Source organism: Pteropus medius, unplaced genomic scaffold (genome assembly GCF_902729225.1).
Source record: "Pteropus medius unplaced genomic scaffold, Ma_sr-lr_union100, whole genome shotgun sequence".
NCBI classification, from domain to species: domain Eukaryota; kingdom Metazoa; phylum Chordata; class Mammalia; order Chiroptera; family Pteropodidae; genus Pteropus; species Pteropus medius.
In genome coordinates, this window is record NW_024346980.1 from 1,033,529 (window position 1) to 1,054,855 (window position 21,327).

At 69.0% G+C, this 21,327-nt stretch overlaps 1 protein-coding gene across 1 annotated transcript in view; it reads left to right on the plus strand.

Annotated features, from left to right (window-relative positions):
* PLCH2 (phospholipase C eta 2) overlaps positions 1–21,327 on the plus strand; it is a 65,421-nt gene that overhangs the window by 19,034 nt on the left and 25,060 nt on the right. Inside the window, exons 3-5 of the mRNA XM_039876920.1 lie at positions 18,026–18,172; positions 20,101–20,354; positions 20,519–20,647. Coding sequence (XP_039732854.1) covers positions 18,026–18,172; positions 20,101–20,354; positions 20,519–20,647 — 530 coding nt within the window. The remainder of the gene's footprint in view (positions 1–18,025; positions 18,173–20,100; positions 20,355–20,518; positions 20,648–21,327) is intronic.

A 21,327-nucleotide genomic window follows, 5' to 3' on the forward strand; every position in this document is an offset into this window, starting at 1 on the left:
CTGGGGGGCTGGAGGAGCGTTTGCTCCCGAGGTCGTGGGGGTAGGGGCGGGAGGACTTGGCTGCAGAGGGGGATGCCAAGGGCAGCCAGCGGCCTGCAGTGCGAGAGAGCGCTTTGGGGGTGCCCGTCCAGCCCTCCCCTGCTCTGCTGCCTGGCCCCACCCCCCGCCGCCTGTGCCTCACCTTCACCCCGTACCTGTGGAGCGGCCGTGGGCGGAGGCAGGCCTCCTCGCGGGCGGAGCTGTTTGTGTGTTTAGTGTATTTTTAAAGTGGCTTTGCAGCTGTGCCCGCCTCAGTTACATTCTGGGGTAGGCGCGGCACGAGGCGCATTGTGGGGTTATTTTGGGCTTGGCATATTCTGCGTCTGTGGGGAGGAACGGAACTGGGGGCGCACCACGCGATGTGGGAAGCGGGGCCCAGAACGAGGGGTGCTCGGGGGGGGGGCTGCCCCCATCCCGCCCGGCCCCACTGGCTGGGGTGCTCTGCAGAGGCCTACTGGTTTGCAGGACGGCCGAGGAGCAGGCTCTGGGCAGCGCACGCTCCTGGGGGCTTTCTCGGGAGAGTGGAGAGACGTATGGACGGGGACCCGGGGACTGGCAGAGGCCGGGGAGACCCAGGCCCTCCCATCTGGGGACTCGGGGCACGGGGTGTCTAGCTGCAGTTGGGCCACGAAGCCACAAGGCCAGATCATATCACACGGTCCCTAAACCCGAGTACCCGGCCTAGGGCACCTTCTCCTGGCTGGCACCCACTTCGCACCTCCTCCGGCTGCTAGTCTGTCCATAGTGGCTGCTGACCCTCCTCTCAGGAAGGCCCTCAAAGGTCACGGCCCCTGTCAAGGACACGACACTCCAGTCACGCGGCTGGAAAGGCCTGCCGCAGCCCGTGGGGCCGGGGAAGGGAGGTCTGTCCTCGGCACCCTCTTGCCCGACCCCGTCTGCACGTGGCAGCCGCAGCCCTGCAGTTCCTGGGGGACACGGTGAAGGGCACGCAGCCCGTGCTCGGCCGCAACCCCGTGTTCTCTGCCACGTGCCCTCATCTCGTCAGAAAGACCGAAATTGCCCCCTTGTGCTCAGCTGTGCCTTAAAAAGCCCCGGGAGGTGACTCAGCTGTCAGCCCCGGGTGCCGCTCCTGGAGACGCATGAGGTCGCTGGGGTGGCTAGGCCCCCCTCAGATCGCCCCCCACCGGGCAGCCCCCCCCACAGGTGGCCTCCGAGGGGCCCGGGCCGCATCGGTGGCGCTCCCTGGCCCCTGCAGGTGGGAGGGAGGTGGAAAGGACGGGCACTGGTCCTCGCCGGGACCTGGGTTCGACACCCACCTCCTTCGGAAGCGGGGGCTGGGCCTTCCTCTGGCCTTGGTTTGTCCGGGGGTCTTGGTGGGAGGAGTGAGGGGGGCCTGCTGCTCAGGCAGGACCCCCAGGCCCGTAGTCCGCCCCGTCTCCGGAGGACCAGCCCCAGCTGGAGTAGGACCCCTTCCCCGCCCGCGGGGGGGCTGGGGGCGGGGCGGGGAGGGGGGCTGCTCCCCTCACCGTTTGCTTGAACGTCCCCAGTGACTCACGGCCAGCTAGGACCCCCTTTCTCCTTCCTTTTCCTTTTTTTGCCCTAAAGAAAAAATAAACGTTTCTGTGAGTAGCACTCGATGGCTGCTTGGCCCACGCCATCCGCAGGCGGGGCTGGCGGGCCGAGGGCATGGCGCTCGGGGCCCCCCACACTGAGTCCGGCCGGGGCTGCGAGTGAAGGTGTGTGTTGGGGGCACGTGAGGCAGTCACCGTGTGGCAGGGAGCGTGGCCTGTCACCACCACAGGTCTGTGGTCCACGGGAACCCTGCAAGCTAAGGACTGGTGGCTGGCGGGCTCGGGGCCTCGGGAAGCTGAGCGGGGGCCGTGGAGAACCGGCGCCCAGCACTGACGGCCTCGCGGGCAGCACCCACTGCCCCGCAGCTGCCGGGTGCTGAGCCCCCGAGCCGCATGCTCAGTCTGGGAGCTGGAGGGGCTTCCCCTCCGCCTCCTGCCAGGCCCTGGAGACCCCCGGCTTGGCGGGTGGGCACCCACTCAGGCGGAATGGCGAGATCTCTCTCTGGTCCTAGAGGGGAATGTGTCCCCCACCCTGATCTCACGCCCGAGCTCCTGAGGTGCCCAACACGGTCCGATTCCAATGTCTGCGGAGGAGAGGGGCAGTCACCCTGAGGCCGGGGCTGATGGTGGGAGTGGGGGGTCACCCTGGGGCTGGCCGCGGGGGAGGGGCAGACCCTGTGCCCCAGACGCGGCTCCCTCCGGCTTCTCCTGGCCGGTCAGCAGCCGAATCTCTCAGGGAAGCTGACTTAGGCGGGAGTGTTACCACGGAGCACCCCAGCCGCCTGGCTGGCCTTCCCTGCCGCCTGAGGCCACTCAGTAAGCATTCGGCAAGAGCGAGCTATGTGCCCAGGGGCGGGGTGCTCTGTGGTCTAGGGCAGCGGTGGGCCCCCGGCCCAGACCTGGTCCCCACAAACCTGGCTCCGTGCAGATGGCCTCAAGGCCCAGCTTCCACTCGTCAGCCCTGTGCATTCTGCAGCCTCGCCGGCTTTTAACATCCGTGCTTATGCAGCCATCCTTCCTCTGGCGCAAAGGTGATGAAGTCTGGGACAGCGTGGAGCCGGGGTGGTGCGCGTGGCCTGGGACCCTGCGGTGCACGTGGCCGGGGTCTCGGCGGTCGGCCGTGCGCATGGCCTGGGACCCTGCGGTGCACGTGGCCGGGGTCTCGGCGGTCAGTGGCACATGTGGCTGCTGCTCACCCTGTGCCAGGCGCCTCTCCCGGGCCGCAGTACCCGGCTCGTCTGGCTCGATCGCGTGACACCCAGGGGGTCTAGGCTGCTCATTGAGCCACTGCCTCCCAGTGACCCACCCCCCTTTGTAAACAGCCCTGAAGCCCCCCGCCCCCCGTACCTGGTCCCTGCGGGAATGGGGGCTGTTAGGGGGTCAGTTTCGGAACCTTGCAGGTGCCAGCCTATTCTGCACACTCCAGACAACCCGGTCACCCCTCTGGGGCTAAGCCATGGGCCGTGCCTTGCATGGCCCCTCCGGGGGTGGCCCGGCCTTCTTCCCATGGTGGAGACACCGTGACGAGTCAGCAGTCACCGTGACGAGAGCCCTATCTGACCATGCACTCAGTTTGTTTGCTGCGGGCTCACGCGCTCCCACTCAGGACTTTAAATGATTTTCATTCCATCAGGGAAGATGCCACTCAGCAAGTGGCATCTGAGTGGTGACGGGCTGAACTTAGGAATTGCATCTTCATGGGAGACCAGGTCGGGAGAGGGCTGTGACAGGGCCACCTGCCGTGTGAGAGGCGGGGTGCTGGCGGCCAGGGAGGGTCCCGCAGGCAGCCCCTGCCACGTGGTCACCTCCAGCTCCTTCCTGCCTCAGGCACGTGCCCGAGCTGGCAGAGCGGGCACCAGCCGGCACGCTCTGGCCCCTGCCCGGGCCCCTTCTCGGTCTCAGCCCCGACCTCCTGCTCCAGGCCCAGGCCGAGGAGGGGGTGTGAGTCGGAGAACCCCTATCCCCAGGGGCCCTGCTCTGCAGCGTGCCATGCTGGTCTTCGCTGGCTTTGCGAAGGCTGCGGTGCCCTGGGGCCCCCTCCACTGCCCACGCTCACCCGGGGCTCCCCAAGGGACTGGGACCAGGGCTGTCCTCTGCTCTCCCCGCCCCGGTCAGAAGCTCCATGAGGCTGGGGCTGCTCTGATTCGCATACTACACCCTCCCAGTCCAAGTGCACGCCTGACACCCAGCAGGTGCTCAGTAACCGTTGGCTGACAGCGGGGGCCAGACATGGGTGGCCGGGCTCTGGGGAGGGGCTGTGTGCCTGCCTGCGTGGCCCCCTTTGGCCAGCCCTGAGATCACCAGAGGCAGGAGCTGATTCGCATGCATTTACAAGCACGTGCTTCCAACTTCAAGGATTTCTGTGTTTTTAATCAGTGCAAGTGGTCCAGCGGCTTCCCACCCCATGCCCAGGAGGCACGACACACACGTGAGCCAGGCCGGCCAGACTGCAGGGGACGCCCGGGTCCTGGGAACTGGCTTGCCTGCCGTGGGCCCAGGCTGTGGGAAGGGACCGGGCTGGGTCATAGGCAGCTCCCGACAGACCTTGCTGGGGGCGTCGGGGGAGGGTGTCCCCGGGTGGGCCGGCTGGGGGCTGTGCGGCTGCGTTTGCCCTGGAATCCGGCCGCCTGTCCTCCCACCAGGCTGGCTGTGGCTCTGCCTGGCTGCCGCCCGCGGGCGTGAAATCTAGGTCAGGCAGTGAGGGCAGTGCCTGCTCCTGCGGGCTGCTGTGACCCTGTGCGATGGGGTCACAGCAGCCCAGGGTGGGGCCCTGAACCAATGACCCCGGCCAGGCCTCTCTGGCCCGAGCAGAGGCTTCAGGGCTGTCCTGTAGGGAGCAGAGTGGACGGACGAGTGTTGTGGCTGTGGGTGCCACAGGCAGGGACGAGTGTGGTCTGTCCCTGCAGGGACCTGGCCCCTGGCCCCTGGGGGCTCAAACGCGTGGGCAGAGCCATCCGGAAGCTCCCACCCCTCCGCCATCTGGGCCTCCGTCCCCTCCCCGCCAGCCCGCCCCGAATCGCCCGGTCGCCCCAGCTTCCTCCCGCGGGCGGATCCCACCTTGCTCTGGTGCTGGAGCCGGTCGCCACTGGCGGGGCCCCCGGGATGCTGTGGGGATGACGACCACCCTGGCCAGTGGGACCCCACCTCCTCCGCTGACCGCTGACTCCGCGGACCCCAGATCCAACCGTTCTCTGTTGTGTTGTCTTTATGGATGCCTTTGTTCTGGGGGTTCGGCTGCGTTCCTTTCGAAGCTGCCTGCTGGCTCTGCCGGGCGTGGGGAGTCTGGGGTTGGCACGGGGGTGCTGGGGCTGTCCTGGGCAAGTGGGGACGCTCCCACCCAGGGCCTGTGCGGTCGGTTCCGCTGGCCGTTTGCCCAGCGTCCGTGCTTCTGTCCGGTTTCTGGGCTTTGCCTACGCCCCACTTTGGGCTGTCTTCCCAGACACTCCCCCTCTGGAGCTCGGCCTGCGCTGGCCACACTGCATGGTGGGGCCTCCCTACTGCCCACGGCCTGCCCGGCCCGCTGCATCTCAGCCCGCAGCCCGGGGTCGCTGCGGGCAACTTCGGTGAGGCCGTCACCCCGTGGTCCGGCCCCGCCCTGGCCAGGCCATGGGCTCCTGACCGAGCCCTGGGGGTGACTCCATGTGGGGGTCTGGGCCGGGGGGTAGGGTGTCCCCTGCCCTGGGTGCCAGTTTGCCTCTCCCTCCCAGCCGCTCCCGGAGGAAGGGTCCGCTCAGCCCGTACAGGTGCATTGAGTGAGTGTGGAGGGGCTGGGGGTGCATCCGGCCACTGCGAGGACCCCCGAGCAGCTCGATTTCCTAACAGAGGTCATAACAGCACAGAACTCTGACCCCAGGCGAGAAGGCGGCACTAAACTGGCTCCGATGCTGAGTGACCACCAAACTCTCGGGCCCGTCCCTGGCCGTGTCTCTCCCCCAGCAGAGCTGTGGGTACTGGCTTGTCACCTGAGGGCCTTTGCGTCTTTAGACACACGCTCACGCTTTTGAGAGCTGATCAGCAGGGGCCAGTGTGACAGCTGGGGTGGCCCACCTCGGGGGAGATGTGGCATTTGTGGCCTGGGGTCAGGGTCTGGTCCTGGTCCTAGCTCTACCGCTGCCTGGCCTGGAGCCCTGAGCAAGACCCCGCGCCTCGGGTGCCCTGTCTGCACAGCAGAGAGGGTGGACCCAGTGGCCTCTGGGGGCCTTGGTGACGCTGGCATTCTGAGGTGGCCTGTGGGCGCGGGATTAGGGACATGCCAGGGGTCCCTCCGCCGCGTCCCCAGGTCCCCAGTCTCTGCGTCCCCATCAGGGTCTTGTGTCCCTGGCCCTCTCGGGTGCTTTTCCGTTTCAAACACTGTCGATTCTGGTGCGTGCTGGGCACACACACCACGCGTGTGCACGCACGTTGGCTCTTGGGGTGCCCGCAAGCCGGGGGAGCCCTGGCCTGATCGTGGCCCTGGTCCGTGTCCCCCGCCCCCGTCCAGCACCTGCCCCGGGCGCGGCTGCCCTCGGTGTCAGAGAAGCGCCGTGTCACGTCTTGTAAGTCGTGGAACCCCAGGCGGCAGCCAGGCTTCGGGCGCGCTGCGGAGCAGGCCGGGGCCCACGTTCCACCCACGGCGACCCCGGGCCACCTCTGGCCTCTCGGGACCTCTGTCCAGTGTGTCAAGCGCTGGGGCCGACCTGGATGGAGGTGCGGCAGGGCCGGACGCCTGGTGCGGTGTCAGCGGGAGGGACAAGGAGCCAGAGCCATGGGGTCAGCGCTGGGTGGCAGGCTCCACGTGCAGAGGCCGACGGGATCACGGCTGTCCGGAGCAGGCAGGGAGGGCTGCCAGCCGCGTTCCCGTCGCTTAGGCGGGAAAACAGGCACGAGCGAGACAGGCCTGGCCAGGGACCAGCACCAAGGTCCAGGCTGGTCTTAGGGCACAGCCTCCCCCAGCAATGCCGGGGAAGTGAAGGACAGAGCCAGGAGCTGCGTCACCTGTGGCCGCCGATTGGCCTCTGCGCAGATACAGTCAGGCTGGGAGGCAGGGGCCCAGGCCCGGGGCGGTGGACGCAGGGTGCCAGCCCTGGCTCTATCCTCCTCGGGCACCCCAGCCCTGCCCCGGGGGTGGCGAGCCCCATCCCTGTCACCCCAGGCCGCCCGGTGCCATCAGCCCCGAGGCAGGGAACGTGTGTGGTGGGTGCGGTGGGGGCAGGGAGCAGGCACGTGGGGCAGAGGGGTGGCGTGCCTGGCAGGAGGGCACACGGGGGCTCCCGGAGGGGCTCAGGCAGGGGCCTGGCTTGCTCCCCGTCACCTGAGGTATCTGTCTGTTCCAGTCCCCTCTTCAAACAAGAAAAGAATTGCACCCCTGGGGCCCTGCCAGCAACGTGCGTCCCCGCCCACCGCCAGCCAGGCCAAATGCTCTCAAAGACAGAATTTTGCTTAAATGCCCAGAAAGGAGATTTGGGAAATCAGAATCTTAAGCAAATGAACATGTGCGGCGCTAGGCTCTTAATCACCGCTTTTAATCACGGGCTGAGAACGGAAGTCATCTCCGGGCTGGCGCAGCAGGCGGCTGGCGACACCCGTGGATTCTTCACCCCAACCTGGAGGCGCGTTTCAGCCGCCTCTGTGCAGGAGACGGTGGCTCAGGGGCCTCTGTCCACTCTGGGGGGCCGGGGGGAGGCCGGCGGGCCCTGCGGTGCGCACCCCGCCCCGTCCTCGCCTCCCCGGGTCGGCTCTGGACTCCCCTGTCTACCTGCCCCAGTTTCTCCTGCTCTGCGGCTTCGGGGTGGCTGGTCCTCTCCACGGGGGACTGTCCAAGGGGACCTTCGGAGCCCAGGTGTGGCAGAGCTGGACCACCCTCTGCTGCCTCTGGACGCCTCTCGCGCATCTGCACTCGGTGGCGTTGCTAGCGCTGGCCCCCTTGGCTTGGAAAACCCCGCCCCGGCCTTCCCGCTCAGCCGTGGGCGCCGCCGGCAGAAAAGTCAGTCGGGCTAAGTGCCCCTCCCTTCCTCCCTCTCCACCAGCCCCACGGACACAGGCCTGGGGACCCTGGCTGTGTGGACACTGGAGTTGCAGTGTTGGCTCACGAGGGCAGGTCCCCTGAGCCCAGGCAGTGGACGCTCTGACCGAGGCCCGGTCTCCCTGAGAGGCAGAGCAGGAGGGGTGGCAGCCCTGGGCGGTGGGCCTCGGGGCATTCTCTGTGCCGGACCCAGGTGGTGGTGGTGGCGGCAGCTCACGTGGCTTCCCTCCCCCTCCACCCCTGGGGCCTCATGGGCAGGAGGCGGTCACACCCTGGGGGCCTCGCCTGCCGGTCTCAAACTCTCGGCCTCCCATGTTTCCAGAACCCCCCCACCCAGGCCACCCTCTAGGCTGCAGGTCAGTCCCATCAGATGGGCCGCAGCAGAAGTGGCAGCTTTCAAAGCAGCCCCTGAGGGTGGAGAGCCTTGTCCTTGAGCTGAGGAGTGTTACTTCCCTCTGTGGGGCAGCAGGTTAACCTCCAACTCGGCCACCGAGAAGCAGGGGCGGCTGGGGACCGATGGTTGGGGCTGCTCAGCACACGCCCCCACCCCAGCTCTGCTCTCTGCTTGGCCAGGCAGCAGGCGGGGCAGGGGGCTCCTCTCCCCCCCCCCCCCCCGCCCAGACCCCGCTGAGGGACCTGTGGGGCAGCAGGGCAGGAGCACAGGAGGGATGTGAACCTCAAGGAGCTGGGTTCTGCTGGACCCTATGGTGGCCCTGTGCACACGCCCCTGGCCGGCAGCCAGTGGACTGTCACCCTGGCCACCCCGGGAGTGCTGGGCCCAGCCCACGGGGCCGGGGGGAGGCTGTGTGCAATGATCAGAGGTCCCAGTGGTCCGGAGGGAGCTGCCATCTGGGGGACATTCAGCTCCTGGGGGGCCTAGAGGGGGACGTGGAGGCAGGAGGTGTCGCCGGAGCCTCTGTGGGAACGGCGAGCTTCCCGGGGCTGGCCTCCGAGCGCCCAACCAGAGGCTGCTGGGTGGGCTGCAAAGGGTTAAGGCGGGCGGGGCTCCCGCGGGAGGCGGTTCCAGCCGCGGCAGCGGGCAGAGTGGGGACGAGGATGGCAGGGGTGCAGCTTGGGGGGCACAGGGACACGTGGGGCCAGCCTGCCACCCGGCCCCTGCGACAGCACCGGTGACCAAGGGGGTGGCACCCACAGGCCATGGAGGACCCGGGGGATCCCGGTGGGCTCAGTAGGGACCAAGGTAAGGGGGCAGGAGGAGCTCGAGGAAGGCGCCGTGGCAGCTGCAGAGCCGCCCGCCGCTGACCCGCTGACCCACGCGGCAGCGCTTGGCCCCTCCCCCAGGGGTCTCTGGGGTCCCCCTTCCCCCGGTCGGGCACCTAAGGGTGGAGATGACCCTGACAGGCGGTGGGAGGAGGTGCCCCTAAGCCCAGGGGACAGTCCCCTCACCTCCAACCTCCCCCAGCCTCAGTCGGGGGTTAGTCTGGGGTATTCTGGCCCGCGAGATTCTGGGGGCACCCCACCCGCACCCCTCATTCAGGGCGGGGGCGGGGCTTGAGCTCCGGTCAGCACCAGGGACAGGGCAGCGGCTGCCTCTTGCAGAGGGGCCCGGCAGGCGTTTGCTGAGCCCTCTAGGTTCCGGACCCTGCCCCCCGGAGGGAGATTTGTTGCTCAGGTGTGTCCTGCTGGCCTGACCTGGGGGCCCGGGCACTGCCCTGGGCAGACAGCACGGGTCAGCGGGGGTGGCAGGAGCCCTCTGAGGCTGCCCAGGGCCGCCGGGCACCTCGGAGCTGGGGCGGGAGGCGATCCTGCAGAGAGCAGGCGGGGCAGAGCTCCTTCCGCGGTCTCTGTCTGCCCCCGGGGCAGCTCTTGCCGTGGGCCAGGGGTGGGCAGCATCAGGCAGGGAAGGGGCAGCGTCGGTTGCAGCTGGGGCCACTGGGGCCACACAACAGAACTTCCTGCTTCGGGGCCGGGGGCCGGGGACGGCAGGAGCTTGCCTCCTGGGGGCTGTCTGGGGGCTGGACCTGCTGCTTCTGCCTCCGGACTGGCATGGACACGGGGGAGGGCTGGGCAGCCTGGGCGAGCATGTGTAGGGAGCAGGGGCGTCACTGCCTGGTGGCCCAGGCAGTGTTCCAGGCAGTGCGGCTGATGAGCTGTGTGACCTCCAGCCAGGCACTGGCTCTCTCTGAGCCTCTGTGGAAGGGGCAGCGGGGCGGCCGCGAGCATCCAAAGCGAGTGTGCCTGGCCCGTGCAGCTGTCCCCTCCCTGGCTGCAATGGCTTTTATGAATGGGGGACAGTGTGGCAGGTGCACGTGGGCTGGTGGCACAGACACTTCTGGCTTGGCTGTGTGGTCCCGCCACCCCTGAGAGCACCAACTCCCTGACCACAGCCCCTGTCCCAGTTGGTGGCTGGGATCCCATGGGTGGGTGGGCTTTCCGGGTGCAGGACGCCCTCCTGCTGACTGTGCAGGGACTGGATGCTGCCGTGTGGCCCCAAGGCCCAGGATCCAGCGAGATCTGACACCCGGCGGCAGCAGCCAGCAAGGGAGGAGCCACGGTTTGGGGAGGGGTCTGGGGCGGCAGTGGCAGGGGCAGCCGTGAGCCCACCCTGTGTCCCCGTGCTCTGAGCCGAGGGCCTGGCCGACTGCAGGAGGAAGCATGCGGAGCGTCCCTTATCAGCTGGGAGGAGCGCACGCCCCCCCCTCCCCCCGCCCCAGGGACAGAACGTCTCTCCAGCATGCCGCGGGGATGAGCAGATGGTCCGAGTCTTGGGTCCGGCCCTCCATCTGCATAGCTAACGAGCTGATGGCGGTGGTCTTGCAGCTCTTGGCACCTTCCTCCTGCAAAGCCAGTGGGCGGGCCCCGGCCCAGGGTGCCCCCCTCCTGCGGCAGGGGTGGGGGGTGCGCAGGGGGCTGCCTCTGGTGCCAGCCGCTCCGTGCTCGGGAGTCACGAGGAGGGGCCATTTCTCTCTGGACCTCGTCTTCAGGGCGGCGTGTATGTGGGCTCCCGTTGGCTGGACCGGCTTCCTGTATGGGAAAGGCCCATGGCTGTGGACCCCCGGCGGGGCAGGGGGCACCCCCAGGACGGGACGTTCTCTCCGGCCCTGGGAAGCTGGCGGGGAGAAGCGGCCTGCCTGGGCAGCCCCGCACAGGGTCTCCACCCGTTCGGGGCACTGCGTGTGGGGGACCCCAGGGTGGGGCCTCGCGTCGTGCTGGGTGGCTGGCCGAAGGGAATAGTACGCTGCTCTGACTGTCCCCTTGCCCGAGGCACCCTCGGGCTCTGTGTCCGGGGGCAGGGCACCCAGGCGGGCGCCTAAGGGAGGCCCCTTCAGCAGGCACATCCTTAGGAGCCGTGATGGGGCCCCTGACTTGGGGACAGTGGGCCACACTGTCCTGACTTGGAGACACACTCCCCTGACTTGGGGACAGTGGGCCACACTCGCGCCTCTGTGCCGGCCCCTGCGGTGGAGGTGACCAGTGTCGGCAGCGGGCAAGCGTCTGGACACCACCATGGGAGTCGGGAGACCCCGGCCTAGCTCAGGGCAGGCGGCAGGGCTGGCGGCTGGCCCAGCCCCAGGCAGGGGAGCAGGTGGGGGTCCCACAGGAGGCCCTGGAACCTTGGGAAGTCAAACTTGGAGGCCGCGTTCCTGGAACAGCCTCGCGGTGCCAGCCCCGGGGGAGGCCGGTCTGGCGGGCGAGCCGTGGCCGGGACGGCACGGGCTCAGCCTTCTGCTTCCTGCCTGCTCCGTGGCCCGGTGCCCGCCCGGTCCACTCTGCCCGGCGGCCGTCCGGCCCCACCAGCTGCTGCGCAGCCTCCCCCGCTGGCTGCCGGGCTCCGGCGGGGTGGGGCGGGGCAGGGCCGGTCGCCAAAGCGAGAGGACCCCTCCCTGGGCGCTGCGGGCCCCACACGGCAGGCATTTCCTCTGCTCCCCACAGGCGGGCTGGGCTCCATCTGCTGACTTTTCAGGAAAGTGCCCGACCTGGCCACTGCTGTGAGCCTCTCTCACTCTCGGCTCCCTGGGGGCTCCCTGGACCCGCCCTGCACGGCCGGGCGCCTCCCTCCAGGGTGCCTTGGCCAAGGTGGGTGCACGTCAGCCATCCCGTGAGCCCCCTCCACCTCTGCTCTGTGCGGGTGTGGGAAGCAGGGCGGGAGCCTCGCCAGGAACCCCAGTGTGCCGAGGCCGTGCACGGCTATTCATAGAGGCCTGTCCCACAGGACTGTCCAGTGTGCCAGTGCTGCGTGGCTGGCCTGGGGACTGCTGGGCGGCGAGGGGCCCGGGACAGTGGCTGTGGGAGGGGCCCATGCTGAGGCCGGCGTGAGGGGCCCGGGCTCAGGCAGGTGTTGGGCCCCACTGTGCCGAAGACCCAGGTTCCCTGTGGAGCTCGGCAGGCTCAGTGACCATATGGGGGCCACTGCACTGGAAGGGACTTCTCCAGGGGAGGGCCCCGGTCACTGGACGTCCCTAACCTCCAGAAAGTCCTGTCCATTCCTGGCCACTGCTGCAGGAGCCTGGGCCAGCTGTGGACGGCTATGCCCATCACACATGCTTCTGTCCCATCACCCCTGCTGGGTCACGGACAGAAATGTCCCTCTGGCCCTCCCCAGTCCCCGCCTAGAGAATGACCCGCTGGGCCTCTGTGGGGAGGGGGAGGTGCAGGCCCAGGTCTGCGGTCGGCTGGCAGCTGGGCGATCTGAGCCCACCCTGCTCTCTGGCACACTCGACGCGTCCCTGGCTCCCTGGACTCTGGTGCACAGGCCACGAAACGGCAGGAGGCCAGGAGCAGCCCAAGGGGCAGTGCGAAGCTTGGCGGACGGTCCTGGGCCCCTCTGGGGTCCTGGATGCCAAGCTGGGCGAGGTAGGGCCAGGGCCTGCCGGAGCGGCCGGCCTGCGAAGAGGGCTCTGAGGCACCCTCTCCCCTCTGCTTCCGGTCCCGACCCCGGCCTTCCCCCCAGGCTTGTCTGGGGCCAGCCGAGGCCTTGCTGACCCCGCCAAGCCACCCCCAGGCCCCACTGCCCTGGCACGAACCCCTTGGGCCAGCCCCGGCTCCTGTGCCCCCGGGTACTGGGCACAGGCGCCCTGGGGTCCCACGGGGGGCGGGTGCGAGGAGCCGACTCACACTCTCTGATAAAATAAAAGCAGGTGGGAGGCAGCGCCCAGACGTGGGGTGTGGGGGGGACGGCGAGCTGCTTCTCAGACGTTTAAATCGTCTCGGCCATATGTGTGTGGGCCTGTCCCCGCCTCCTGCGAGGGGCTGGATCCCCGCGTGGCCGGGGCAGGGTGGCCTCATCCGCCTTCTTCCCCGCCCAGGCCCAGGCCGAGCACCCACTGCTCGCAAAGTGGGGCCCGGCGGAGAGCTGAGCAGTGGCGAGGCAGGGAGCTCGGGGCTGCTGCGGGAGACGCGGGGGGCTCAGGGCCCCTGAGGGCTGCGGCCTGAATGGGTCCCCACGCGTCCTGCTGCTGCTGGACGTGGCCGAGCACAGGAAGTGCCCACTTAAAGGTTCTTCGAGAAGGCCAGGAGGTTTGGAGGAGGAGGGGCCAGAGCTGGACGAGCAGGGCCGGCTACAGGGGCCGGCGGGCGTCCAGGGGGGCCAGGGCTGGGCCCCACACCCAGCCTGACAGGTTTGCTCAGTGAAGGGACAAGCCATCGGGCGGAGGGGGCTGAGCACCTCCAGGGCCCGGCTGAGTGAGGGCACGCTCGCGCCGGGAAGCCTGTGGGTGTCTCTGTGGGTGTCTGTGAGTTTTGTTGGGAGATGAATCTGCCTTTCCCTGGGGGAGAGGCAGAGATGCTGGCCTGGGGGAGAGGCGCAGATGCTGGCCGCTGGCCTCTTGTCGCCTGCGTCAGGACAAGAGCAGTCTGCCACAGAAACGAAAGTGCTCCCAGCTCCTGCAGTGAGGGCTCCCCACTGTGGAGCGGCCGCTGCCCTGTCCTGGGCCGCCCTGTCCTGTGCAGGGCTTGGGGAGAAGGGAGCGAGGGGCAGGTGCCTTCTGACAGATGGGGACACTGAGGCACAGAGATGGGCAGGGGCCGCGTGACGCTCTCCTCTGGGTCAGGTCGGGCCATCTCGGTTGGCAGCTCAGCCTCAGTGCCGGGGCTGGGCCCAGGAGGGTCGTGACGGGTCCTCTGGGGGGTCAGTGTGGGTCCAGGGCCCGGCAGCCCTGGAGGCCTCGGAGCCCTGCCTGTGCCTGCCCGCCTGTCTATCTGTGCGAGCTGGACGGCCACAGCAGATCAGTGACAGCTGTGCCGTGCCAGGCGCTGGCCGTGTGTCACCTCCCAGAGCGGGCTGGGTGGCCTTGGTGCTGGGGGCCCAGCCAGTGCTTACCCACACTCGGGCGCCTGTTGTGGGTTGTTCCCAGCCAGGGCAGGGACAGCTGGACCGGGGCACCCGGGGGTCACACAGTGTGCAGATAATGCGTGTGGGCCTGTCAGGCAGCCCCGGGGAGCTGGCAGGGGTCACTTGGGATGCGGACCAGAGCAGGGAGTCCGGGGCGCAGCTGGGATGGGGGCGTGAGGGGCCTGGGCACCCTGGATCCCCAAAGAGCTCCCTGCCCCTTCCTGACCAGGGCTGCTGGCCCCACCTGGCCTGGCCTGGGGGTGCGGGCCAAGCTGGCCTCCCACGTGGCCTGCGGCTCAGCCGGGGGACGGATGAGAGGCCCTGGCAGCCGTATCAGGTGTCTGGGCCCGACTGAGGCTGGGCCCGGGCAGGAAGCACCGGGCTGACTGTGTTGAGGCCTGGGGCCTGTGAGACAGCAGTGGAGGGCCTGCTGCGCCTACATCCGGTCAGCGGAGTGGGCAGCGTGCAGGTGGGCGCCGGGTGGAGGCGTGAGCCTGGCCCTGGTGTGAAAGGCACCCAGGGGCCCCCCGGGACTCTGCTCTGGGGCAGTGGGAGCCGGGCACCCCGGGACTCCGCTCTGGGGCAGTGGGAGCCGGGTCCTTCTCCCTCCGCGTCGGCCAGTATCTGCTTTCAGGCAGCATTGGGTGGGGGTCTCTCAGGCCTTGGGACCTGGGCCCCGAGTGTGACTCCGAGGGAGTGGAGGGTGGGGCTGGCTCGGGTGACCTCGTGGGGGCTTGGGGTGCTGGCCGGCATTGCCTACCTGGGCTTTTGGGGGCCTGGGTGAGGGTAGGAGGCAGGGACCTCTGTCTTAGGCTCTGGGGGACACTCTGCCTTGTCCCCTCATTGAGGCCAGTGCTGTGCCAGGAGTCGGGGTGCGGAGGGGGGGACCGTGCCTCCTAGTTTGGGGACCGAGCCACCCGGGTTCGGGGCCTGTCGAACAGCTTGGCAGTGACCCAGGGCGTGGCCTTTGAACACACCCAGCGAGGGTGCCAGACACAGCCTCCCGGGCCAGGGGCTCCCCCGTGGTACCTTGGGGCCCTGAGCACCCCGCCTTTGCACAGCAGCTGCATTTCTGCATCCACCAGTCTCGTGGGGAGTCGGAGGTAGGGTGGGGTCACCGGGGTCCCCCTTGCCGATAGGGCCCTGCATCAGGCCGGATCAGCTGGGCCTTTGTCTGCCTGATCCATGGAGGATTACGGCCCGGGGCAGCCGAGGAGGACTCAGGGCCTGCGGGGTGCCCACTCAATCAGTGCCCGTCCCCGAAGCCCTGCCCAAGCCGATGGAGGCAGCCAAGCCCCCAGTGACAAGAGACCATTGATCAGCTAGTGGCCGAGATCCCAAGGATGTGCCCAAGGAAGGCACAGAGTGGCCAGCACGGCAGCTATGGGGAGCCGGGAGATGGGAGCACCCCCAGACTGAGGTTAGATGTGGCCCCTTGCGACCGGGGTTTGAGGAACTGCGGGCTTTAGGGTGGGAGGGAGGGCCGTGGAGGGGTGGCCGCCGGAGTCGGGGGTGGCCGCAGGGTCAGCAGCGGGGAGTGGTGGGAGCGTCAGCTGGCCTAGGGAGTGGGCGCGTGGGCCCCCGGGCCTCGTCCAGGCCGAGCCTTGGACAACCCCCTGCCCCACTCTGGCCCCCATGGGCCCTGGGGTTTCTGGTTCCTTCTCCCGTCTCCCCCTGCCCATCCCGGAGGCTAAGGGCCCCTCCCCCGACCGCCCAGGGAACGGCCTCCCTCGAGGGCTGCTGCCTCCTTGGCAGAGGCTGAGTGGGCTCTGCCCGGGTTGGTCGCGCGAGTCTGGCCGGTGGCCCTGGTTCTCCGCGGTCAGCCCAGGAAGCCATCGCTCCTGTGTCTCCTGCTTGCCTGCCACTGCTCCTCACGGCCCGGAGCTGCCCCGTGTGTGGTCAGCTCCTTCTGGGCTTGGCTGCCCCGTCTGGGCCTTCGCTGGTGTGGCCTTGTGTCCGGTTAGCAGGGGCTCCTGGGCCCGGTCCTCTTCGCCAGGCCAGGTCGGGCATGAGGCGGGCAGTAGGCTCAGGCCAGCCCAGCCTCCAGGGACGGTTTGCAGTGACGAAGGTGCCCTGGGCAATGGGCTACCTCCACCCAGAAGGGTCAAGCTGGGGGCTGGTGTTTGGGGGCCGCAGCTGCACAGCCAGGGGCCTGGAGCTGGGCGAGGCAGGCGGGGAGGGCTAGACCCAGCCTCGGAGACGTGCGGCCTGCAGCCCGCGCTGGGAGTCCCAGGGCGCCCGGTCATCCGTGGGCCACAGGCCTGGGCGGGTCGCCCTGCCCCCGCTCGGCTCCAGTCTCCAGGCTGCAGAGGCCTGGGCACTGGGGCACAAGAGGCCCTGGCCCTGCCCCACCTCCAGGCCGCCCTGGGGGGCGCGGGGTGACGGCGGGGCACAGGCGAGGATGGAGGGTGGACGGCAGGCTTGGGCGTCCAGCACGGGCAGGACGGTGGGGAGACCGCCTGGCAGGGCCTGAGGGTGCGCCCCAGAGGGTGCTTCTGTGAGGCCGTCACTGCAGGCCTTACAGCTGCTCTTCGTGTCCTCAGCGGGGGGAGGGCACCTGTCCGTCCTGCCTGTCATTACCCAGCGGGACATGGGGGCTCGTGGCCCGGGGCCTCAGACAACACTGCTGCCTGTCCCGTCCCCTCCTGGTCCCCAGCTGGGAGTTCCCTTGGCCTAAATCCTCTGGCCAGCTGGGCTGGATCCCGGCTCGGATTAGCGCAGGGGATTGGGCAGAGGCGCTCGGCCCCCCCGCGGCAGGCCCTGCCAGGCTGCTCCTTCGGGGATCTGCCCGGGGTCCTGGGGATGGGTGGGCCGGCCCGGGGGCCTCCTGGGACAGCAGGTAACAGCGAGCCAATGCCAGAGGGGCCTGGGAGCAGCCCTGTGGGGGCTGCGGGGGGCGCTGAGGGGGAAGTGGGGGACGCAGAGTAGGGGAGGGTCCTCGCGGAGCCTCTGAGCCGCCTGCCACTGCCTGACCTCTGCCGTGACGGGCCGGGGGCCCCGTGAGCTGCCCCGGCCCTCGTCCGGGGATGTCTGTCTCCTGGCCGTCCACCTCCAGCCGGACCAAGGGAACGGTGGCCTGCTTGGCAGAGGCCCTCCTGTGGGTTGGAGGGAGCGTGGCCGTGTCCCCGTGGTGGCAGCTTGGCCCACTAGGTAAGGGGGCAGGCCAACCTGCTCCTGCCCGGACGGAGCCCTACCCAGCCCCCGGGTGTGAAAGGCCTGGGGGTGCCCCCCCTGCAAACTGGCACCTCCTGCCTCCTGGGGTCCCCCTTTAGGGGTCGTGTGGCTCCAGCAGCACCCCCCTCTGCTGAGCCCGCCCTTGGGGCCCAGAGGCTGAACCACAGGGGGGCAGCGGGAAGGAGGGGCTGAGGGCACAGCCCTGGCGGATGGGCTGGCTGGGTACTCGGGCGGCTGTGAAGCCTTGGCGGGTGGGTCCCTGGCACTTATGGGAGCAGCGAGCTGGTGCCGGACACAACGGCCCTTACAGTGGACCTCACTGCCTGGCCCCAGTGAGCCACTGTCCCAGCTGGCACCACCTCCCCTGGGACCTGGGAGGCTTGCAGGCTGCAGATGGGGCCAAACGCACAGAGGAGGGACAGGGCGTAGGGGGCCGGGAGGGGGAATGGTTTGGAGCTCAATCTCAGCACTGTGCCTCCCCAGACCTGTGCTCCCCCCACCCACTGTGGCCTCCACGTGTACTGGTGCCACCCTGGGCCATTGCACACAGGAGGAGGAGGAGGTTTTCCTGGATGTGCCACATGGGGTGCCGGCACTTGGGAGCGGCCTGTGGCTGGGCCAGCGAGCAAGGCTGAGCGTCCTGTGGCTGCCGGGGCCGCTCCCGGCGGTAGATGGGGGTGGGGCGTGGGCAGGTGGCCCGTCCTGGGGCCTCACCTGGCCCCCAGGCCCCAGGGCCATCGGGGCCAGCTCCCCCGACTCCCAGGAGCTGGCTGGGCAGAAAGCTTCCTCTTTGGCTCTGGTCCTGAACAGGGTCCCAGATTGGTGTGCGACCCAGGCCAGCGCCTGGGGGTCGCAGGCACCTAGTGGGCCGGTGCTTGAGCAGGTGGGGGTGGGGGAGCAGGCTGCAGTGGGCGGCGGGGCAGCCGCAGCGCTCACCGGCACCCGTCTGCTTGTCTGTCTCTGCCGTGCGTCCGTCCGCTCGCCCAGTGGAGCGGTGCATGAGCGCCATGCAGGCGGGGACCCAGATGGTGAAGCTGCGAGGCGGCTCCAAGGGCCTGGTGCGCTTCTACTTCCTGGACGAGCACCGCTCCTGCATCCGCTGGCGGCCCTCACGCAAGAACGAGAAGGCCAAGAGTGAGTGGGGCGCCTGGGGTGGGGGGCCCCTCCCGGAGCAGCCCGCGCCGGGCGTCTCAGGGGGCTCCGGGCCACGCTCACGGGCTCAGCGGGCCCCGGAGTTCTGCAGTGACCTGAGCACACAGGACGGGGCACGGCCGGGCCCTGCTGCCCACCTGGCACAGCTTCCTGGGGCTCCGTGGGGAGCACCCAGCCCCGTGCTGGAGGCTGGGCTGGGCTGAGAGGCAGGAGGACCGTCCGTCTGGCAGGGGAGAGGAGACGTCCCTCCAGCACGGAGGCCCCGGCCGGGCACGCCGAGGGCGGGACTTCGGTGCCAAAAGTCGGCCCAGGTGTGAGAAGCTGCCGTGGGGGTGTGAAGACGGGGTGAGGAGGGGTCCTGGGCGGGAAGATTCGTGCAGGGGATGGAGGGGCAGAGTCACTCTCTGCGCAGACATGGCAGGGACTGGGCCGGGGGTCCCAGGGGTCAGGAAGGGACACGTAAGAGTCCTCAGGGACCAGGAGAAGGGGGTTTGCTGGCCTGCCTCTGGCTTTGCTGATAGGAGAGACCCAGATGTGACAGGGCAGGCCTCAGACCTGCAGTGGCCAAGGGCAGCACTGCCACCCCGGCCCAGGGGAGAGCCACACCCAGGGCCCTCTGGGAGAGTCTCCCGGGGGAGGGGCTTGCCCTCACTCCAGAGTGCCTGCTCTGTGACAGGCACTCTTCCTGGTCTGGGCATCCTGGGGACCTGGCCCATAAGAAAGTGTCCTTTGACTGGGGCGTGGGCATCACCACCATCACCACCCAGCCACAGGCCAGTCTCATGTCCTGCCGAGGACGGGAAAAGCACAGGATGACAAATAGCGGAGAGTGGTGGGGGTTCACGGAGACCCCGAGGGGGCAGGGACCTGCAGGCCAGGCTGACTGTGGCCTTGGAGGGGTCCCCGGGAGAGAGGAATGGGGGGCAGCTGTTCCCTGACTGTCAGGCCCCCTCATAGAGAGGCCCAGAACCACCTGCCCACCACGCGCACACGTGCACACGGGGAGCTGGAGAAGGCAGGGGCAGGTGGGCTCTGCATGCCCGGGCAGGGGCAGTGGGGGCTCCCAGGTGGCTGGGGGCAGGGGGTGGGGAGTCAGGGCCCCCCACGTTCTGCTCTGGACACAACGCCAGCCAGATGGGCACAGCCTCATGGGAGCAGCAGGAGCCGGTGCCGGTGGCGTTGGCGGGGGGCTCTGCGGAAGATGCAGTGGGGGCCACTGTGCTGAGCCCGGGGCGCCTGGCTCCCGGAGGGGGTGCTGGCCGCCTGTGTCTGCACTCACACGGGCGTGGACCCTGACACACCCTCAGAGCTCCCGGCACTTGTGCTCACTCAGCTTCTGAGCGGAGGCTCCGGGGCCCAGGCGCACAGCCAGTAATGAGATCCTCGGTGGAAACTGAGTTGGCACCTGCTGAGCCGGAGCCCGCTGCACCCTCGGACTGCTGCGCCCCTTCCCCCTGCTGGTGCCAGAGCTTATTGCGAGGTGGCCACAAGGTCGCAGCCCTGCGGCCAGCACTTGCCTTCTCAGAATGGGGAGACAAGCCGGCCAGAGCTGGCCGGATGGAGCTGGCTCGTCCGGGCCACTTCACTCTGCAGCCTCGGTCAGATGCAGAGGCCGGACGCGGGGCTAAGTGGGGGTGGTGCCGCCCTCTGGGGTGCGTTTTTCACACACACGGTGGGGGGCATGGACCTCAGGGGCAGAGCGGAGCCCGCTCACTGTCCCCAGCACGTTCGCGCCTGGTCTTTCTCCCACCCTCAGGGTCCCTGAGACAGTCCCCTGCCCAGCCACCCCCAGCCTCAGGCGGGACCGGCCTGGCCGCTCATGGCCCGGCGGTCACCGCGCGTGCTTGGTGGGGTGGGGGCGCCTGCCGCGGGGAGGGCTGTGACTGGTCCCCCCACCCCCGCCCCCGCAGTCCCCATCGACTCCATCCAGGAGGTGAGCGAGGGCCGCCAGTCGGAGGTCTTCCAGCGGTACCCGGACAGCAACTTCGACCCCAACTGCTGCTTCAGCATCTATCACGGCAGCCACCGCCAGTCGCTGGGCCTGGTGTCGCCCAGCGGCGACGAGGCGCGTACCTGGGTCACGGGCCTCCGCTACCTCATGGCTGGCATCAGTGACGAGGACAGCCTGGCCCGCCGCCAGCGAACCAGGGACCAATATCCTTGGGCACGGGGGCGGACCCCGGGGACCCACCTGCCCACCTCGGGTGGGGCCTCTGCCCCTGGTGGGCCCCACGTCTGGGGCAGGCAAGACGGAAGGGGCACTTGGGCTGCAGGAGGGTGTGGGCTGGCCCTGTCGGACCTGTGGTGGCCCCTAACTCAGCCCCAAAGTGGCTGAAGCAGACGTTCGACGAGGCGGACAAGAACGGGGACGGCAGCCTGAGCATCGGCGAGGTCCTGCAGCTGCTGCACAAGCTCAACGTGAACCTGCCCCGGCACAGGGTGAAGCAGATGTTCAAGGTCGGGTGGGGCAGCGGGCAGCACCCACGAGGGCGCCAGGGTCCGCAGGGTGTCTGGGAGGGGCGGGGCCGGGGGCGCCGTGTGCGCTGCGGTGGGTGGACGCGGCTCGGCTGGCGGCTTTGGACCCGGAGGCACGCGTGGCCGGATGCTCAGTTGCTGCAGCTGCTCCCGGGGGTCCGCCCCAGGCTGCTGGACTGGGCCCGTGGGGCGAGCGTTGGGTCAGTGAGGAAGACAGCACCCCTTACCCGTCTCTCCTCGTAGCTCCCCCGCCTTCGTGGGGTGCACTGGCCTTGGCGGGGTCCCAGGCACCCCTCTCTGGGGCGGCAGCTCTGGTTGCCCGTCCTGCACAGCCTCCCTGTCCCAACTGGCATTAGAACTTATGAAAATGCATCTTTCCGCTGAGCGAGGCCTTTATCGGCTGTAATTAGTTTCTCTCCTTCCGGAACCTGCTGGGGCAGGAGGAGGGACGCGGAGCCAGCAGGTCCCGGTTCAGGCAGGGACAGGAAAGTGGCGATGGGCAGGCAGGTCAGCCCGGCCCGTGGGACTCGTCTTGCTGCTGCCTGGAAAGAGGGACACCAGAGCCTAAGCCAAGCCCCGCATGCCGACACGCAGGCCACGCGCACACACAGGCACACACGTGCTCACCCAAGATGCACACAGGCCACGTGCGCACACACACA